At 45.1% G+C, this 20,833-nt stretch overlaps 1 protein-coding gene across 29 annotated transcripts in view; it reads right to left on the bottom strand.

The window, feature by feature from the left end:
* Positions 1-20,833, bottom strand: part of LOC121597665 — a 134,848-nt gene that overhangs the window by 42,997 nt on the left and 71,018 nt on the right. For 18 of the 29 annotated variants that reach the window (XM_041923587.1, XM_041923591.1, XM_041923613.1 and 15 more), the window contains 7 exons: positions 18,983-20,797; positions 18,815-18,907; positions 15,224-16,030; positions 12,241-13,542; positions 10,815-10,958; positions 10,588-10,737; positions 265-9,969 (listed from right to left, as the gene is read on the bottom strand). In XM_041923587.1, the coding sequence (XP_041779521.1) occupies positions 265-9,969; positions 10,588-10,737; positions 10,815-10,958; positions 12,241-13,542; positions 15,224-16,030; positions 18,815-18,907; positions 18,983-20,797 (14,016 nt within the window). The remainder of the gene's footprint in view (positions 1-264; positions 9,970-10,587; positions 10,738-10,814; positions 10,959-12,240; positions 13,543-15,223; positions 16,031-18,814; positions 18,908-18,982; positions 20,798-20,833) is intronic. The other 11 variants (XM_041923596.1, XM_041923610.1, XM_041923603.1 and 8 more) reach the window with 6 other exon arrangements.

Here is a 20,833-nt window from a genome sequence, read left to right as displayed (position 1 = left end):
TAAAAGCAAATATTAATAAGTTAAGTGCATTTGTTAGGTATAAAAAGGCAAACAATTTTAGAAGAAGAACTCCAAAACGGGGTAAGAAATGTTCAAAACAGGGAATTGAAAGATTACAGAACATAACAGAGGTTACAGAACGAAAAATTGTAAGGAATATAGAAACTGAGTTTCAGTTAAGTAGGAAGAGTAAAGATTAGAGAATAATATTTACAGAGATATATACAGGAAATATTTAGGAGATTTGAAGGCAGCTGATAATACCTCTTGCGCAGGGAGTGTTAGGGGGGAGATTGGTTGAGTTACAAAGTAAGAAACATTGTGATTTAACACAAATTTCATTCTCAGTGCACTCATTGGTGGATTGACAGGCTTTGGTGGCTGGTGGCATATTTGAGTTATTTTGCATTTCACTTGGATAAGTAGCGGTGGTTATAGATCCTTCGTTCGCATCGATATTTTCATCACTTGTGAAAACGATTGTTGAGCCCACGAAATTATCCACAAACGTTGAAAGAGTAGTCAAAAGGTCAGGTGAAGTCATCATGTTATGTGCTTTCATAGCAAAACTATTTGTCATTAAGTCATTAAATGTCGGTGTTATGGATGATTCTTGATCAATCAAAGTCTGGAAAACAGTTGAGGAAAACGATCGTGTGGTTTCTGTATCGTGTTGAGTTGTTCGCTCGTCAGGATAAGACGTGGTTGTATCGGAGTCAGCTACTCGAGTTGTTTGATCATCACGAATAGTGGGCCGAGCTGTAGTATCGGTTGTGGTGTACGATCGTGTGGTTTCTGTATCGTGTTGAGTTGTTCGCTCGTCAGGATAAGACGTGGTTGTATCGGAGTCAGCTACTCGAGTTGTTTGATCATCACGAATAGTGGGCCGAGCTGTAGTATCGGTTGTGGTGTACAATCGTGTGGTTTCTGTATCGTGTTGAGTTGTTCGCTCGTCAGGATAAGACGTGGTTGTATCGGAGTCAGCTACTCGAGTTGTTTGATCATCACGAATAGTGGGCCGAGCTATAGTATCGGTTGTGGTGTACGATCGTGTGGTTTCTGTATCGTGTTGAGTTGTTCGCTCGTCAGGATAAGACGTGGTTGTATCGGAGTCAGCTACTCGAGTTGTTTGATCATCACGAATAGTGGGCCGAGCTGTAGTATCGGTTGTGGTGTACGATCGTGTGGTTTCTGTATCGTGTTGAGTTGTTCGCTCGTCAGGATAAGACGTGGTTGTATCGGAGTCAGCTACTCGAGTTGTTTGATCATCACGAATAGTGGGCCGAGCTGTAGTATCGGTTGTGGTGTACAATCGTGTGGTTTCTGTATCGTGTTGAGTTGTTCGCTCGTCAGGATAAGACGTGGTTGTATCAGAGTCAGCTACTCGAGTTGTTTGATCATCACGAATAGTGGGCCGAGCTGTAGTATCGGTTGAGGTGTACGACCGTGTGGTTTCTGTATCGTGTTGAGTTGTTCGCTCGTCAGGATAAGACGTGGTTGTATCGGAGTCAGCTACTCGATTTGTTTGATCATCACGAATAGTGGGCCGAGCTGTAGTATCGGTTGTGGTGTACGATCGTGTGGTTTCTGTATCGTGTTGAGTTGTTCGCTCGACAGGATAAGACGTGGTTGTATCGGAGTCAGCTACTCGAGTTGTTTGATCATCACGAATAGTGGGCCGAGCTGTAGTATCGGTTGTGGTGTACGATCGTGTGGTTTCTGTATCGTGTTGAGTTGTTCGCTCGTCAGGATAAGACGTGGTTGTATCGGAGTCAGCTACTCGAGTTGTTTGATCATCACGAATAGTGGGCCGAGCTGTAGTATCGGTTGTGGTGTACAATCGTGTGGTTTCTGTATCGTGTTGAGTTGTTCGCTCGTCAGGATAAGACGTGGTTGTATCGGAGTCAGCTACTCGAGTTGTTTGATCATCACGAATAGTGGGCCGAGCTGTAGTATCGGTTGTGGTGTACGATCGTGTGGTTTCTGTATCGTGTTGAGTTGTTCGCTCGTCAGGATAAGACGTGGTTGTATCGGAGTCAGCTACTCGAGTTGTTTGATCATCACGAATAGTGGGCCGAGCTGTAGTATCGGTTGTGGTGTACGATCGTGTGGTTTCTGTATCGTGTTGAGTTGTTCGCTCGTCAGGATAAGACGTGGTTGTATCGGAGTCAGCTACTCGAGTTGTTTGATCATCACGAATAGTGGGCCGAGCTGTAGTATCGGTTGTGGTGTACGATCGTGTGGTTTCTGTATCGTGTTGAGTTGTTCGCTCGTCAGGATAAGACGTGGTTGTATTGGAGTCAGCTACTCGAGTTGTTTGATCATCACGAATAGTGGGCCGAGCTGTAGTATCGGTTGTGGTGTACGATCGTGTGGTTTCTGTATCGTGTTGAGTTGTTCGCTCGTCAGGATAAGACGTGGTTGTATCGGAGTCAGCTACTCGAGTTGTTTGATCATCACGAATAGTGGGCCGAGCTGTAGTATCGGTTGGGGTGTACGATCGTGTGGTTTCTGTATCGTGTTGAGTTGTTCGCTCGTCAGGATAAGACGTGGTTGTATCGGAGTCAGCTACTCGAGTTGTTTGATCATCACGAATAGTGGGCCGAGCTGTAGTATCGGTTGTGGTGTACAATCGTGTGGTTTCTGTATCGTGTTGAGTTGTTCGCTCGTCGGGATAAGACGTGGTTGTATCGGAGTCAGCTACTCGAGTTGTTTGATCATCACGAATAGTGGGCCGAGCTGTAGTATCGGTTGTGGTGTACGATCGTGTGGTTTCTGTATCGTGTTGAGTTGTTCGCTCGTCAGGATAAGACGTGGTTGTATCGGAGTCAGCTACTCGAGTTGTTTGATCATCACGAATAGTGGGCCGAGCTATAGTATCGGTTGTGGTGTACAATCGTGTGGTTTCTGTATCGTGTTGAGTTGTTCGCTCGTCAGGATAAGACGTGGTTGTATCGGAGTCAGCTACTCGAGTTGTTTGATCATCACGAATAGTGGGCCGAGCTGTAGTATCGGTTGTGGTGTACGATCGTGTGGTTTCTGTATCGTGTTGAGTTGTTCGCTCATCAGGATAGGACGTGGTTGTATCGGAGTCAGCTACTCGAGTTGTTTGATCATCACGAATAGTGGGCCGAGCTGTAGTATCGGTTGTGGTGTACGATCGTGTGGTTTCTGTATCGTGTTGAGTTGTTCGCTCGTCAGGATAAGACGTGGTTGTATCGGAGTCAGCTACTCGAGTTGTTTGATCATCACGAATAGTGGGCCGAGCTGTAGTATCGGTTGTGGTGTATGATCGTGTGGTTTCTGTATCGTGTTGAGTTGTTCGCTCGTCAGAATACGACGTGTTTGTCTCGGAGTCAGCTACTCGAGTTGTTTGATCGTCACGAATAGTGAGCCGAGCCGTAGTATCAGTTGTGGTGTACAATCGTGTGGTTTCTGTATCGTGTTGAGTTGTTCGCTCGTCAGGATAAGACGTGGTTGTATCGGAGTCAGCTACTCGAGTTGTTTGATCATCACGAATAGTGGGCCGAGCTGTAGTATCGGTTGTGGTGTACAATCGTGTGGTTTCTGTATCGTGTTGAGTTGTTCGCTCGTCAGGATAAGACGTGGTTGTATCGGAGTCAGCTACTCGAGTTGTTTGATCATCACGAATAGTGGGCCGAGCTGTAGTATCGGTTGTGGTGTACAATCGTGTGGTTTCTGTATCGTGTTGAGTTGTTCGCTCGTCAGGATAAGACGTGGTTGTATCGGAGTCAGCTACTCGAGTTGTTTGATCATCACGAATAGTGGGCCGAGCTGTAGTATCGGTTGTGGTGTACGATCGTGTGGTTTCTGTATCGTGTTGAGTTGTTCGCTCGTCAGGATAAGACGTGGTTGTATCGGAGTCAGCTACTCGAGTTGTTTGATCATCACGAATAGTGGGCCGAGCTGTAGTATCGGTTGGGGTGTACGATCGTGTGGTTTCTGTATCGTGTTGAGTTGTTCGCTCGTCAGGATAAGACGTGGTTGTATCGGAGTCAGCTACTCGAGTTGTTTGATCATCACGAATAGTGGGCCGAGCTGTAGTATCGGTTGGGGTGTACGATCGTGTGGTTTCTGTATCGTGTTGAGTTGTTCGCTCGTCAGGATAAGACGTGGTTGTATCGGAGTCAGCTACTCGAGTTGTTTGATCATCACGAATAGTGGGCCGAGCTGTAGTATCGGTTGGGGTGTACGATCGTGTGGTTTCTGTATCGTGTTGAGTTGTTCGCTCGTCAGGATAAGACGTGGTTGTATCGGAGTCAGCTACTCGAGTTGTTTGATCATCACGAATAGTGGGCCGAGCTGTAGTATCGGTTGGGGTGTACAATCGTGTGGTTTCTGTATCGTGTTGAGTTGTTCGCTCGTCAGGATAAGACGTGGTTGTATCGGAGTCAGCTACTCGAGTTGTTTGATCTTCACGAATAGTGGGCCGAGCTATAGTATCGGTTGTGGTGTACAATCGTGTGGTTTCTGTATCGTGTTGAGTTGTTCGCTCGTCAGGATAAGACGTGGTTGTATCGGAGTCAGCTACTCGAGTTGTTTGATCATCACGAATAGTGGGCCGAGCTGTAGTATCGGTTGTGGTGTACGATCGTGTGGTGTCTGTATCGTGTTGAATTGTTCGCTCATCTGGATAGGACGTGGTTGTATCGGAGTCAGCTACTCGAGTTGTTTGATCATCACGAATAGTGGGCCGAGCTGTAGTATCGGTTGTGGTGTACGATCGTGTGGTTTCTGTATCGTGTTGAGTTGTTCGCTTGTCAGGATAAGACGTGGTTGTATCGGAGTCAGCTACTCGAGTTGTTTGATCATCACGAATAGTGGGCCGAGCTATGGTATCGGTTGTGGTGTACAATCGTGTGGTTTCTGTATCGTGTTGAGTTGTTCGCTCGTCAGGATAAGACGTGGTTGTCTCGGAGTCAGCTACTCGAGTTGTTTGATCGTCACGAATAGTGAGCCGAGCCGTAGTATCAGTTGTGGTGTACAATCGTGTGGTTTCTGTATCGTGTTGAGTTGTTCGCTCGTCAGGATAAGACGTGGTTGTATCGGAGTCAGCTACTCGAGTTGTTTGATCATCACGAATAGTGGGCCGAGCTGTAGTATCGGTTGTGGTGTACGATCGTGTGGTTTCTGTATCGTGTTGAGTTGTTCGCTCGTCAGGATAAGACGTGGTTGTATCGGAGTCAGCTACTCGAGTTGTTTGATCATCACGAATAGTGGGCCGAGCTGTAGTATCGGTTGTGGTGTACGATCGTGTGGTTTCTGTATCGTGTTGAGTTGTTCGCTCGTCAGGATAAGACGTGGTTGTATCGGAGTCAGCTACTCGAGTTGTTTGATCATCACGAATAGTGGGCCGAGCTGTAGTATCGGTTGTGGTGTACGATCGTGTGGTTTCTGTATCGTGTTGAGTTGTTCGCTCGTCAGGATAAGACGTGGTTGTATCGGAGTCAGCTACTCGAGTTGTTTGATCATCACGAATAGTGGGCCGAGCTGTAGTATCGGTTGTGGTGTACGATCGTGTGGTTTCTGTATCGTGTTGAGTTGTTCGCTCGTCAGGATAAGACGTGGTTGTATCGGAGTCAGCTACTCGAGTTGTTTGATCATCACGAATAGTGGGCCGAGCTGTAGTATCGGTTGTGGAGTACGATCGTGTGGTTTCTGTATCGTGTTGAGTTGTTCGCTCATCAGGATAGGACGTGGTTGTATCGGAGTCAGCTACTCGAGTTGTTTGATCATCACGAATAGTGGGCCGAGCTGTAGTATCGGTTGGGGTGTACGATCGTGTGGTTTCTGTATCGTGTTGAGTTGTTCGCTCGTCAGGATAAGACGTGGTTGTATCGGAGTCAGCTACTCGAGTTGTTTGATCATCACGAATAGTGGGCCGAGCTGTAGTATCGGTTGAGGTGTACGATCGTGTGGTTTCTGTATCGTGTTGAGTTGTTCGCTCGTCAGGATAAGACGTGGTTGTATCGGAGTCAGCTACTCGAGTTGTTTGTTCATCACGAATAGTGGGCCGAGCTGTAGTATCGGTTGTGGTGTACAATCGTGTGGTTTCTGTATCGTGTTGAGTTGTTCGCTCGTCAGGATAAGACGTGGTTGTATCGGAGTCAGCTACTCGAGTTGTTTGATCATCACGAATAGTGGGCCGAGCTATAGTATCGGTTGTGGTGTACGATCGTGTGGTTTCTGTATCGTGTTGAGTTGTTCGCTCGTCAGGATAAGACGTGGTTGTATCAGAGTCAGCTACTCGAGTTGTTTGATCATCACGAATAGTGGGCCGAGCTGTAGTATCGGTTGGGGTGTACGATCGTGTGGTTTCTGTATCGTGTTGAGTTGTTCGCTCATCAGGATAAGACGTGGTTGTATCGGAGTCAGCTACTCGAGTTGTTTGATCATCACGAATAGTGGGCCGAGCTGTAGTATCGGTTGTGGTGTACGATCGTGTGGTTTCTGTATCGTGTTGAGTTGTTCGCTCGTCAGGATAAGACGTGGTTGTATCGGAGTCAGCTACTCGAGTTGTTTGATCATCACGAATAGTGGGCCGAGCTGTAGTATCGGTTGTGGTGTACGATCGTGTGGTTTCTGTATCGTGTTGAGTTGTTCGCTCGTCAGGATAAGACGTGGTTGTATCGGAGTTAGCTACTCGAGTTGTTTGATCATCACAAATAGTGGGCCGAGCTATAGTATCGGTTGTGGTGTACGATCGTGTGGTTTCTGTATCGTGTTGGGTTGTTCGCTCGTCAGGATAAGACGTGGTTGTATCGGAGTCAGCTACTCGAGTTGTTTGATCATCACGAATAGTGGGCCGAGCTGTAGTATCGGTTGTGGTGTACGATCGTGTGGTTTCTGTATCGTGTTGAGTTGTTCGCTCGTCAGGATAAGACGTGGTTGTATCGGAGTCAGCTACTCGAGTTGTTTGATCATCACGAATAGTGGGCCGAGCTGTAGTATCGGTTGTGGTGTACGATCGTGTGGTTTCTGTATCGTGTTGAGTTGTTCGCTCATCAGGATAGGACGTGGTTGTATCAGAGTCAGCTACTCGAGTTGTTTGATCATCACGAATAGTGGGCCGAGCTGTAGTATCGGTTGGGGTGTACGATCGTGTGGTTTCTGTATCGTGTTGAGTTGTTCGCTCGTCAGGATAAGACGTGGTTGTATCGGAGTCAGCTACTCGAGTTGTTTGATCATCACGAATAGTGGGCCGAGCTGTAGTATCGGTTGTGGTGTACAATCGTGTGGTTTCTGTATCGTGTTGAGTTGTTCGCTCGTCAGGATAAGACGTGGTTGTATCGGAGTCAGCTACTCGAGTTGTTTGATCATCACGAATAGTGGGCCGAGCTATAGTATCGGTTGTGGTGTACGATCGTGTGGTTTCTGTATCGTGTTGAGTTGTTCGCTCGTCAGGATAAGACGTGGTTGTATCAGAGTCAGCTACTCGAGTTGTTTGATCATCACGAATAGTGGGCCGAGCTGTAGTATCGGTTGAGGTGTACGATCGTGTGGTTTCTGTATCGTGTTGAGTTGTTCGCTCGTCAGGATAAGACATGGTTGTATCGGAGTCAGTTACTCGAGTTGTTTGATCATCACGAATAGTGGGCCGAGCTGTAGTATCGGTTGTGGTGTACAATCGTGTGGTTTCTGTATCGTGTTGAGTTGTTCGCTCGTCAGGATAAGACGTGGTTGTATCGGAGTCAGCTACTCGAGTTGTTTGATCATCACGAATAGTGGGCCGAGCTGTAGTATCGGTTGGGGTGTACGATCGTGTGGTTTCTGTATCGTGTTGAGTTGTTCGCTCGTCAGGATAAGACGTGGTTGTATCGGAGTCAGCTACTCGAGTTGTTTGTTCATCACGAATAGTGGGCCGAGCTGTAGTATTGGTTGTGGTGTACGATCGTGTGGTTTCTGTATCGTGTTGAGTTGTTCGCTCGTCAGGATAAGACGTGGTTGTATCGGAGTCAGCTACTCGAGTTGTTTGATCATCACGAATAGTGGGCCGAGCTGTAGTATCGGTTGTGGTGTACGATCGTGTGGTTTCTGTATCGTGTTGAGTTGTTCGCTCGTCAGGATAAGACATGGTTGTATCAGAGTCAGCTACTCGAGTTGTTTGATCTTCACGAATAGTGGGCCGAGCTGTAGTATCGGTTGTGGTGTACGATCGTGTGGTTTCTGTATCGTGTTGAGTTGTTCGCTCGTCAGGATAAGACGTGGTTGTATCGGAGTCAGCTACTCGAGTTGTTTGATCATCACGAATAGTGGGCCGAGCTGTAGTATCGGTTGTGGTGTACGATCGTGTGGTTTCTGTATCGTGTTGAGTTGTTCGCTCGTCAGGATAAGACGTGGTTGTATCGGAGTCAGCTACTCGAGTTGTTTGATCATCACGAATAGTGGGCCGAGCTGTAGTATCGGTTGAGGTGTACGATCGTGTGGTTTCTGTATCGTGTTGAGTTGTTCGCTCGTCAGGATAAGACATGGTTGTATCGGAGTCAGCTACTCGAGTTGTTTGATCATCACGAATAGTGTGCCGAGCTGTAGTATCGGTTGTGGTGTACAATCGTGTGGTTTCTGTATCGTGTTGAGTTGTTCGCTCGTCAGGATAAGACGTGGTTGTATCAGAGTCAGCTACTCGAGTTGTTTGATCATCACGAATAGTGGGCCGAGCTGTAGTATCGGTTGTGGTGTACGATCGTGTGGTTTCTGTATCGTGTTGAGTTGTTCGCTCGTCAGGATAAGACGTGGTTGTATCGGAGTCAGCTACTCGAGTTGTTTGATCATCACGAATAGTGGGCCGAGCTGTAGTATCGGTTGTGGTGTACAATCGTGTGCTTTCTGTATCGTGTTGAGTTGTTCGCTCGTCAGGATAAGACGTGGTTGTATCGGAGTCAGCTACTCGAGTTATTTGATCATCACGAATAGTGGGCCGAGCTGTAGTATCGGTTGGGGTGTACGATCGTGTGGTTTCTGTATCGTGTTGGGTTGTTCGCTCGTCAGGATAAGACGTGGTTGTACCGGAGTCAGCTACTCGAGTTGTTTGATCATCACGAATAGTGGACCGAGCTGTAGTATCGGTTGTGGTGTACGATTGTGTGGTTTCTGTATCGTGTTGAGTTGTTCGCTCGTCAGGATAAGACGTGGTTGTATCGGAGTCAGCTACTCGAGTTGTTTGATCATCACAAATAGTGGGCCGAGCTGTAGTATCGGTTGTGGTGTACGATCGTGTGGTTTCTGTATCGTGTTGGGTTGTTCGCTCGTCAGGATAAGACGTGGTTGTACCGGAGTCAGCTACTCGAGTTGTTTGATCATCACGAATAGTGGACCGAGCTGTAGTATCGGTTGTGGTGTACGATCGTGTGGTTTCTGTATCGTGTTGAGTTGTTCGCTCGTCAGGATAAGACGTGGTTGTATCGGAGTCAGCTACTCGAGTTGTTTGATCATCACGAATAGTGGGCCGAGCTGTAGTATCGGTTGTGGTGTACGATCGTGTGGTTTCTGTATTGTGATTTGTTGGTGGCTGTCTAGTTGTTGGCCTTGTTTGTTGCTGATTTATCCAGTTTTGTATTGTTATGGGAATAGTTATCGTGAAATCTTTTGCAATCTGAGGCGTAGTGGGGTTCGAAAATGTGTCCGTATTGGTCGTGTTTTGTTCGTTTGGGAGGTGGTCGGTTATCTGTGAATAATTTGTTAGGGCATATGTTTTCTGGGTGCTTGTTTCGATATCGTAGAGTGACTCATTTTCAGATGCTTTTTCTGTGATATAAATTGTTGCTTTCGGGGCAGTGGTAAGTTTGCTTGTGTCAGGTGTTAAATTTTCTATATCACTCTCAGGCATAGGCGTTGTTGTTATTGCTGTGTTTGTTACGTTGTTAACTGTTTGATTATTCCCTCCTTCGACAAATATATTTGTATTTGTGCTATTTACATCAGGATAAGTGTCGGTGGTTGTGTGTGGTTCTGTGTTATTGATTTTTTAGATATAAAACAAAACAAAATCATCGTTTAATTGGATGTAAATTTTTACATTTTTAAATTGATATACTGTTTGATGTGTGATTTCTGATGATATGTGTTATGTTATTGTGTTATGTAGCGATATGTTTTTAATGTGTGTTTTCAAGCATTTATGATAAATATTTGTTGGTGGCGTGAAGTGTATGACAGGAATATTTTGTTCACAGATTTTTTGCGTGAAAATACAATGCTCAATTGTGAATAGAGTTAGATGGTTAAATTATGAAGAAGCAAATTATAGTCAGTCAATAAATGTTAATGTAGCGAAAACTTACGATCACGACGCATTTTTCTCGAAGCAATTCCATTTATAAGCATAGCGACAGATTTTAAGCAAGCCAGGAGAAAAGGGAGATACGAACTAGCTAACTATGAATGGGACTAGAAATGAGTCTAAACTATTGATAAATATATATCGACGAATCGTGTGGAAAGAACCGTCCTTTGTAAGGGGAGGAGGTGTGTGGATTTACGCTTCGTAGTGCGGAATGAGGAAATGACTTTTGAAGAATATTTATGCGCGAAGATGTAGATGTGGATGCAAACAATAAAAATACTTACCCTTGACGCAACCGCCAGTGATAGGATCACAAGGAATGCCCGGTGGGCAATGCTCACAACCAGTTGTTCTATCGGTATCTTTTTGAACACAGTTACAGCCATCACATATCAATCCTCCTGCACAGTCTGATGCTTTTTCACATTGGCATACTAGAGAAAAAAGAACGAATAATATTGCAATATGGTACTCATAGCCATTAGTCAAACGAATTAAACTGTATACGTACGTTTCACACAAACTGTTTCGTGATTTTGAACTTCGCATTCTTCGCCAATATCGCAAGGATTGCCCGATCGGCATGGATCAACACAAATACCGTTGATGCATGATCTTTCCAAAGGACACTCGTTGCTATGCCTACATCCCAGTTCTGGAAGTCGTAAAAATATTGTGTTAGTTATAATATTAAAACATGTGTACATATCCGATTTCGTAGCAAATTGTTGAAACTCAAGTGATTGAGTTTGCACAGTAAATGTGGTTGGAAATTTTAAAATTCACTGGATTGAAACACATTGAAGCAAACCAATAGCTAAGCTAAACCCCATTCCTTGTCATTGAATGATACATGTAAGTAATTAAGCAAAGCCTACAGGTAATGATTAGATCCAAGTTTTTATGATATCCACCACCAATAATAACAAACAATATGCAATACCAGAATACATGAAACCACAATCAAAAATACACGTAATATATGTGCAACATAGATGGTTGAACAGAAGAGTTAATTTACATACTGATAAAAAATACACTCATCAGCATAGTTTTCCCATACATCCCACTAATTACACTACGCACTACGTTGATTCCAAATCGGTTCCGATGAAGAAGGATAATTTATGGAACTCTGATCTCAGCAGAGCTTATCATGCGGCTGCAGTAGTCCGTTCTGCAGTAAGGTGAAGTCTTTGTGTGGGAGCCACTGGATGATACAAACTCCATACGCAATACTCAAGGGTCATGACGGTAGAGAAAGATGAATCAAAATACGGTAATGAGAGCATTTTCAATGTCATTCCAGATTGATTGTATGGTTTCTTCAACTCTAACCAGACAAACACCCGTTTTATCGGCACGTGGATCAGCAGTGCAGCACCAGCAAAGCTCATACGCTCGCAGTAATTCTTCGAATGACAGAGTGTACAGAAATAGTGTAGCACTGTTGCGCCTCAGTTTTGGTCAAAGATGCAATCAGTGCCAAAAGACATAGAAGAAGAATAGTCAGGTAGGTATCTAAATGTGTTGACTACTACAAAACAGAGCTGCTGTAAAATGAAGTCTCCGTTTTTATGATTCTAGGTAACAATACGACGATAGTGATGAGCATGTGAAAGAGCATAAATCGCATCACGTATATGTATTTTGACCTACTATAGCTTTGGTGATGGTTTTGGCAAAGCTGTGGTCAAATACATTCCTGTGGCATGCAAGTGATTGCGATTGCTAAATGCGAAAACCCCATCTAACGTACAGATCATGCAGAGGTACAAAGATACGGAGGTAAAATCCAGTACGGAAGTGGAAATGATGAAAGTATTGAAATGTTCGTAAGATTACTGCTCGCAATCCACGCACCGAATCAAACCGGCTGTCTACTAAACGGGATAGATAGTTGGTTGCGTTGGATGATTTTTTTGTGTATATATTACCTGATTTTTTCATACAATCAACGCTGTACCCGGTATTGGTATCGCTATTGCACAAGCACATTGGGACATGATTCAAGGTTTGACAAGGAACATCCTGAGGACAGGGATTAAATTGAGCACATGGATCGATGCAGATGTTACCAGCACAGGTTTCGTTTGCATTGCAATCGTTTTCGGCACGGCACTGAATGATTTCAATGATCGGTTCCGCCGTTGTTCCCGTAGGATAGGACTCGTAGGTCGTTTTCGCTGCTAAGGTCGTTTCTATCGTCGATGCTGTTGACGTGCTCTCTTCATCTATGTAATCGTCTCCGTCATATTCGGATGTTGAAAGTGGTATGCTGCGATCGTCCAATAAATACTGTTCAGTAGTGGTATTGATATCCGTTGCAGATGCAGCAGTGCTAGTAGTAGTCATGCTTGTAGTGCTGGTCTTCTTTCCCAATGGCGTAACGGTAGCCTCACTGTTTTGCATGAATTCGTAATGCTTAGAGGTAGATGATAACTCTACAAAATAATCATCGATTGGTGTGGTTACAGTTGGTAGTTGATCAGTCTCTTCCAAATCAGTGGATTTGCGATCTTGTTTTGTGAGTGTATCTGAATGACTATTTGGCTTTACCGTTGCATTGGTCGTTTTCATCGGAACATTAGTCGTGGAAATAATCTCTTCAATTGTTGTCTCTGATATGAAATCACCAGCTTCTGTTGTGCCAGTAGAAGTAAATGGCTTCAATGTGGTTCGAGTATCATCAGTTTCAGTATTTGGAATAACGGTTGAAATAGAATCGAGTACTATTGTGCTCGCATCGCTAAAGCTTTCGTCTCTTGCAGTTGACGTGCTAATGTTATTTACATCCGCGGTTTGATTCATAGAAATCAAATCTTCTTCGTGTGCTGTAGTGCTTAGTGTAATTGGTCCATCCATGAAGGTGGTAGTTGTATCCACTGTGGTTTCAGCTGTGGTAAACTCATCTGATCGATCAATTTTGTGTCCATCATAGTACTCCTCAGGATATTCAGTCATACCTTCAGGCATCAGCGTGACAGAAGTGTTACTCTTAATGCCGTCCAATGGTACACACCGTTCGGATGGGTTGCCAGTGTAACCGAAAGGACAGGAACAAATGGGAAGATGTGCTTTCACTGTGCAAAGCGCCCGTTCACCACAACCAGACCTACAAGGATCAACGCAAAGGCCGACTAAACAGTGTAATTTATCGCCGCAGTCGGAGTGCACCGAACAGTTGATACCCTGCATTTCATGAGTTTTTTCTCCTTCATTTTTATCTTTTTCAATCGCTGTGAAAGTAAGGTTTAAGTAGTTGGTGTGAGGTTACAATAAAGTACACATAATAATGTTCAATTAATATATATGTAAATAATGTACATGTAATTTACATTTTAACACAACTGAGACAGGCATACAAATGGATAGAACAGATTGAGAGAGTGAGAGGGGGCGATAAACATAGAGACAGAGGTAGTGGATGTATTGTGTTGAGGATGGAGGAGAAAACAATCTCAGATCAAGTAAAGAGAAGGCAGAACGCAAAAAAATAATATAATACTTCAGCCGTTATCAATAAACATAGCACGACAAATATGGCCACCAATGTTGAAGAAATGGCATTTATAGATAATACGCGCATGTCAATTATAGAGATTATATACAAATATAGGCACCGTTGGTATAAAATTGTAATTGGTGCTAGTAGCATTAGAGAACATTGAAATAACACATACTGCACTATATAAGCCAATAGATGGACAGTAAACAGCGACAGACAGAAGAATGAATAGTTACAAATTGTTGACAGCTAACCAACACAGAGTGAGATAAATAGACAGATAGACAGATAGACAGACAGACATAAAGACAGACAGACAGACAGACAGACAGACAGATAGACATACGGACAGACCGTGATAGAGGATAGTGCGATACTGGATCTACAATGCTGAAGTATGGCATATAGTATAGTAAAGGTGAAATGTAGCGCTTTCAAATGCTATCAGCGTTTTCGATAGTTTTGATTGGTTTTCCTTTGAAAATTTTGTTTGCTTTAAAATTCAACCGTTTTAACAGCTTGCTAACTGGTTTACACTGAACATGTATACGATGCAATCGACGTGAAACGTTTCTGTTATACAATATAAAAAATACAATTTTAAGATCGGGATAAGGAGAGTACAAGGAACAAAGGATATTCTGAAATCGAAGTAAGGCATAAGCATGTGTGAATGTTTGTGATTCACTATCACGAGTGATCGTAATGGCCGTTGCGTATGTACAGTAACTTGGATGTTCGTACTGCAACTCAACGTTCCATCAATATGGCAAATGTGAACCAATGTTTGCCTCAGATACTGCAGTTCGATCGTACTTTAGAACATATCTGATTAGAAGAGGGCTGATAGCATCAGATAGTATAGACAGAAGAAAGAGTGAAAGGAAAAAAACACAGCGATATTGTGAAAAAATTCTAACGTACTTGGCAAGGAAAGGAAACCATGTGTAATGACGGTAGTAGTATTGAAATATAATATAGTACACCTTCAATTGGGCAAAATTCATATAATGAGATATTGTTGTTGAGATGATTTAGCTCTATTGGAGATTAGTAAGTGTTGAAAGGAATCAAAGAGACGGCAATGATAAAAACAGAAAAGAACCAAAATGTTTACAATAGAGCATGGACAATGAATGGAAAAGTTGATAAAATGTGTGAATGATTTGAATAGAGCAAAAGATAAGGTGAACAGGATCAGAAAGTCGATAGTGTTGTAAGTATGGTCGTGTACTATTCCATTCTTTGGTGGATTGTAATCGCAAGAAAAGGGATAAAGACAAAGAAACAGGAAACGCAAGTAGCGGAAATGAATCGGAAAAGAAAAAGTCGACTATGGTTCAATGCGCTAATCGCCACTAAACGAACAGAAACAGAGGACAGAGTGGTTTTGGGGGTTGTGTTTATGTTACCTTTCAAACATCCATGTCGTACATCTTTAACGAAGCCGGGCGGGCAGAATTTACAGATTGGTTTGTGATCTTCGACATAGCATGGTGTGTCTTCGGCACAAGTGGTCGTCTCGCACGGATTGACGCACTGATAATTTCGGCAGGCCAACTCGTCCGGACAACCGCTGTCGCGCAAGCAAATCGACAGTGATGGACTGCAGTCCTTCATGCATACGCATGTCGGCCTGTGGTCCACCACCACGCAAGCCTTGTCGTCCGGGCAGGGCGCACTGCGCCTACCGTTGGCAAAGCACGGATTTACGCAACGGCCATCGAGGCAGGCCATGTTCGAGGCGCAACCATCGTCGCCGAAGCATTCGCGCTTTTCCGGAGCGCACACCAGCTCGCCACTGTCATTCACGATGAAACCGTGCGCACAGACGCAACTGGGCCGATGACGGCGCGAGACACATTTCTTGTTGGAGTCGCATACGAACGGTGCCGGTACCGTGCACGGATCGCTGCACTGCCCGCTGGCGTCGCAGCGCAGGCTTTCATGACAGTCGCCGTTTGTCTCGCATGCCACCGAAACAATCTTCGGGTCATTCGGTCTTGGGGTGGTCACTTCTTCGCATTTGGGATCCGGTTTGCATTCGACGTTCGGTCGTCCGATGTAGCAGTTCGGGCATGAGCATCTTGGTCTGTGCAGCACCGTCTGACAGAGTGCATTGTCACCGCATGCGCCTCGCAGCGAGCACGGATCGGAACATTTGCCTCCTATGCAAGCCTTATCATTGGCGCATTGTAAATCGTTCGCACAGGATTCGTCTAGAGGTGTTGTTATATGATGATAAGTGGATTGTTGATGATAAATAGTGTGCTCTTGGCAGATATATGCTGTACGAATACAAAAAGTCTTGTGTCGATTGTTGTTGTTGGGATCGTCGCAGTCCAGGTCGTTAAAGTCGTACTGAAGTTTTGCTGCATGTACTTTGTATTGGTTTTTTCCGGTTTACAACCGAGTAGTTTGGCCGAAACGATGTAATTACATATCCTACCCTCCTAGCAAATAGTCAGTGTGTCTTTCGCTTGCAAACTGGTGCATTGGCCAATCCGTTGATGCAATCCTGTTACATAGCCTCACAACAAAATAAAACAAAACGAAAGGAAACTATTCCCTCTCACACTTGCCATCGTCGTGCGAGAATGGAATTTGTAGAGAAATTATTTCAAACTCAAACTACAGGGCGAGTATGTTGCAGCCTTCGACGAACCAGATAGACGCATTTTTTTGCGTGAGGAACTGTGGTATCGAGGTTTCGAAACCGATAGACTAAGCGGATAATACTATCGATCACTGTTTTAGTTCTCACAATAGATATACATCCAACACATGCGTTCTGCCCGGGGAATTTATTTGGGTGTAAGGAAATAGAAAAGAAGAGGGATCGAAAGTTGGACGAGTTGGGAAAAATAGGTTACAGTTATCAGAGAGTTGAAAACAAACATCTACCTCTGACACTAAGGGAGCTTAACGGGAGGAAATAAATAAGACGGCTTTTGTTTTATCGGCACTGTCCTAGTAGTCGATCAAAATGGTAGAACGAATCGTAAGGGGAGGTATAAAACGGGACGTATTCGTATGTACAGGTGAAGTACAACTTCATTTCTATGCAGATTAAGTACACAAGCTATAGTTAAAGCAGAAGTAAAACACACGAGCAAACAAAAGAAACAAACGCGATAGACATTTCATCAATCACAATTCCAAAGGTGTAGAATAGCGAAATGCATTATAAGGGAAATGAAACAAAAGAAAAAATTGAACAAAACGAAACAAAACAAAAAAGAATGATAGAGGAAACAGGGAAATAGGAGAGGGAAGAATAAAGTCTGAAAATAAATTTGAATACTAGGAAACGAGTGCGAAATAAACCAATATTTGGTGTGTGTGTTTTGATATCAAAAGTAAACAGTAGTAATACGAAAAGTATGAAAAACAAAACGTGAAACCCCCATATTAAACCTTATCTTGTTTACACATACAAAACCCGAGGCCTAACACGTGCAAGTAGTGAACTATTTGTGAGAAGTGTCCCGTCCACAGTTCCCAATCTGGCGAGAAGCAATCCGATACACAAAACAATACAAAACAACGAAAATAAAAGGGGAAAAATTCCATTAAGTAAATAAGTAAGAAGTGACAGAAAGAGCTAAAACAACTACGACAACTGTTTTAAAATTTGAAATAATTTCTTCTCCATTCGCTAGACGGGGAGTGTGTTACACTACGTACAATTTTACTCGGTAACAGGTACAACAATATTCGGAAGAAGGACAATGCACATGATGCTGCATTACACATGTTTACATTTATGATTCTAGCTCGGTGCGCTAACGAGACACAACGAGAGCAAACAATGTAGAAAGAGACGAACGAAACGAGAAATTTTGTAGGAAATATAAAAAAAACAAATAAAACTAAAACTTGCTTGCACACGTTGGTAATGCGGAATGACATCGGTGCAGCATTCCCAGACAACAGAAATTGATGGAAACAAATGTAAACTGTGAATGTAGCGCAGATTGGGTAACCGCGATTCTGACAGCGACAATTCTGAACAATAGATCGATTGGTTTTTATTTTATTTTACCAGTTATCGTGAGTTTGTTTAATATAACGAAAACAACAACAATCCCGTAAACGGAAACATATGGTTTAAATTTGTATATATAAGGATCAGACAGGGTGTGACTTTGCATGTAAACAGAGTTTGGAAGATTAAAACGTGCGAAAATTGCGGTATTTTATACAGGAAAAAAATTAAAAAACAACAAAGTTTCAAATAACTAACCTAAGTAAAGTGAGAGGCAAAGTACGGTTTGGTAAAGTGTACGGTGGAGGGTGTATGTTCAGATTCAGTGTTTATAGTTTGTGAGGTACCATTTGCAAATTGTCAAACTTCGCTTTCCGCGTGGCCTGTGGTAGCCAACACTATTCAAACAAAATAGCGTTCACTGTCGTTAAATGAGCAGGCTTAGGAGCGGAATGGTTCAACAGCATTATGAGCTTCAAACTTTGAAATATTGCAATTAAATGCGGTATATGTACTCGGAAAATATGTGTTCCATATATAATCTGTTCGTTAAATTTGAAGTGCCCGATTTAAACCAAAAAAAAGGTGTATAAAACAAAACATACATCAGCGCGAAGTAAAATCATTTAAATTGTTCAAACCAATTTGATTGTAAATATTGAAACATGTTATTTTAGTTTTTTTTAAATTGGTAATAATTGTTATGCTTAAATAAAATGGTGGGTATTTAAGTTTATGAATGGTGTTGTTATAAAAAAAACACGCTATTTGAACGAACTTATCAATGATTGAAACGTTAAATGATAAGGTGATAAATCACGTGATTTCGTTATCGTCGCTTCGAGATGCTGAACGGTTCTATTAGCGATGGTTGTTGGATTTAAAACGGTGAACGGTGAAGTTCTGACGGTGTCCACCCGCTTCGCATTCGCACACACTGTGGAAGTAGCACCAAGCGGTAGGACGCCGCCAAGAAGAGGTAGGACAAAGTGAGACACAAAGCAAACCGACTTACCTTTGCGGCAGATGAACTTGGCACCGTCACGAACACACTCTCCTTCCGCACAGCCAGTCGTTCGACAGTCGGTCGCGGTATCATCTTGAGTGCCTGTCGTAGAAAATGAAGGACAACAATTCGTTATTTTCCGCTCTTCGAGTGTAATTGGTCCGCCCCAGTACTTACACGACATGTACGGGTCACCGTGCGGATGCGTTGGCAAACAGACGCACGACGGTGCACCCCATTCGGTCATGCGGCAGACCGCATTCGTACCACAGGCGTACTGCTCGCAATCGTCCTTCTTGAGCTTTTCCTCGCACAGGCAGCCCTGTCGCGGATCACCCACGCAACCCGGCTGACAGGAGCATTCGTAGCCATTCTCATCCTCCCGGCAAACGGTATTCTCGCCGCAGGGATTCTGAGCACAGCCGTTCTTCTGTACCGGCTGGCACTCGTGACGCGCATTGCCGAAGAAGCCGGGAGTGCAGCTGCACTGCGCCTGCCGGTTCACAACGCGACACTGCGCGTTCAGACCGCACGCACCCGGGCTCAGGCACGGATTGATGCACTTTCCGCTCGCGCACTTCTTGTCCAGCTCGCAGTCGACGTTGGTTTGGCATTCGTACTGCACACAGCCTACCGACGGATCACCCTGGAAACCGTCGGGGCACAGGCAAAGCGAACGATGGTCAGACACCTGGCAGAGCGCATTCTTGCCGCACGCTCTACCACCGGCACACGGATCCACACACTTGCCGTTGGTGCAGGACCGCTCACTGGGGCAGTCGGCGTTCGTGCGACAGCCCGCCACACAGGCCCCATTCTGACAGAGTAGTCCCGCCGGGCAGTTGCCCGGGTTGCATTTGCTGCGGCACTTGCCCCGGTGGCAGGTTTGTCCACATCCGCAGTCCTTCTGCTGGCGGCAGGCCTTCACGCAGTACATACCGTCCTCGTCGCAGGTACATTGCGCGTTGCACTTTTCTGCCGGCGGACTGCACGACAGCAGCGGATTGCCCAGGTATCCCTGCGGGCAGCTACACTGCACACCGTGATCGATGACCTTGCACTCCGAGCACGAGCCACACTGGCCGAGCGTTGCGCACGGATCCGTACACTTCTTGTTGATGCAGGCCTGCGTGTTGCTGCACTGGTTGTCCGATCGACACCCTGCTTGACAGATGCGTCCCTCGCAGATCAATCCATCGCCACAGGCCGCATCGCTGTTGCACACTGTTCGGCACGTTCCCCGAACGCACCGCTCGTCGGCCAAACAGTTCTGATCGTTGCGGCACGTCTGCATGCAGGTACCGCCGTAGCATGCCTGCCCCTTCGGACAGTCGGTACGCGCCTGACAGAGGCGCGTCTCCTGCCGGCAGCCCAAGCTGAACGGATCGCCCACCAAGCCGGCCGGGCAGCTGCACTGCTTCCGGTGTCCAATGACCACACACTCGGCGTTCGTGCCACAGGCCATCGGTTCCTGGCATGGATCGACGCACTGCTGCCCGCTGCACGTCAAATGGTCCGCACATCCACCGTCCGATCGGCAACCGATCATACACGTTTGACCTTGGCAGATCTCGCCCGTACGGCAATCGTCATCCTTGCGACAGATCGGCTTGCACGAACCGCCATCGCAGCGTTCGTTGTTCAGGCAGCTTTGATCGTTCGCACACACTGGCCGGCAAAGCCGGTCGATGCAGGACGTACCGTCGGCACAGTCGCGATTCTCCGTACACTGTAGGGCCGGAGCTCGCACACAGCCTACCTTCGCGGTCGGGCTGGGCACCATGCCGCTGAAGCAGGAGCAGCTGGCCCGATGGTTCACCACGGTGCATGCGGCATTCGGTCCGCAAGGATTTTCCTGGCACGGGTTGACGCATCGATTGTCGCGGCAGGTTTCGCTGGCACTGCAGTCACTGTCTGCGTGACAGCCGTAAACGCATCGCCCCGCCAGACATATGTGTCCCAGGAAGCAATCGTTATCCAAACGACACGTCACTGTAATGCAAAGGTATGTTCGATTAACACTAGATC

The sequence above is a fragment of the Anopheles merus genome, chromosome 3R, assembly GCF_017562075.2.
Source record: "Anopheles merus strain MAF chromosome 3R, AmerM5.1, whole genome shotgun sequence".
In the NCBI taxonomy this organism is placed as follows: Eukaryota; Metazoa; Arthropoda; class Insecta; order Diptera; family Culicidae; genus Anopheles; species Anopheles merus.
The sequence above is the reverse complement of the archived record's forward strand: the minus strand, read 5'-3'. Positions and strand labels throughout refer to the sequence as shown.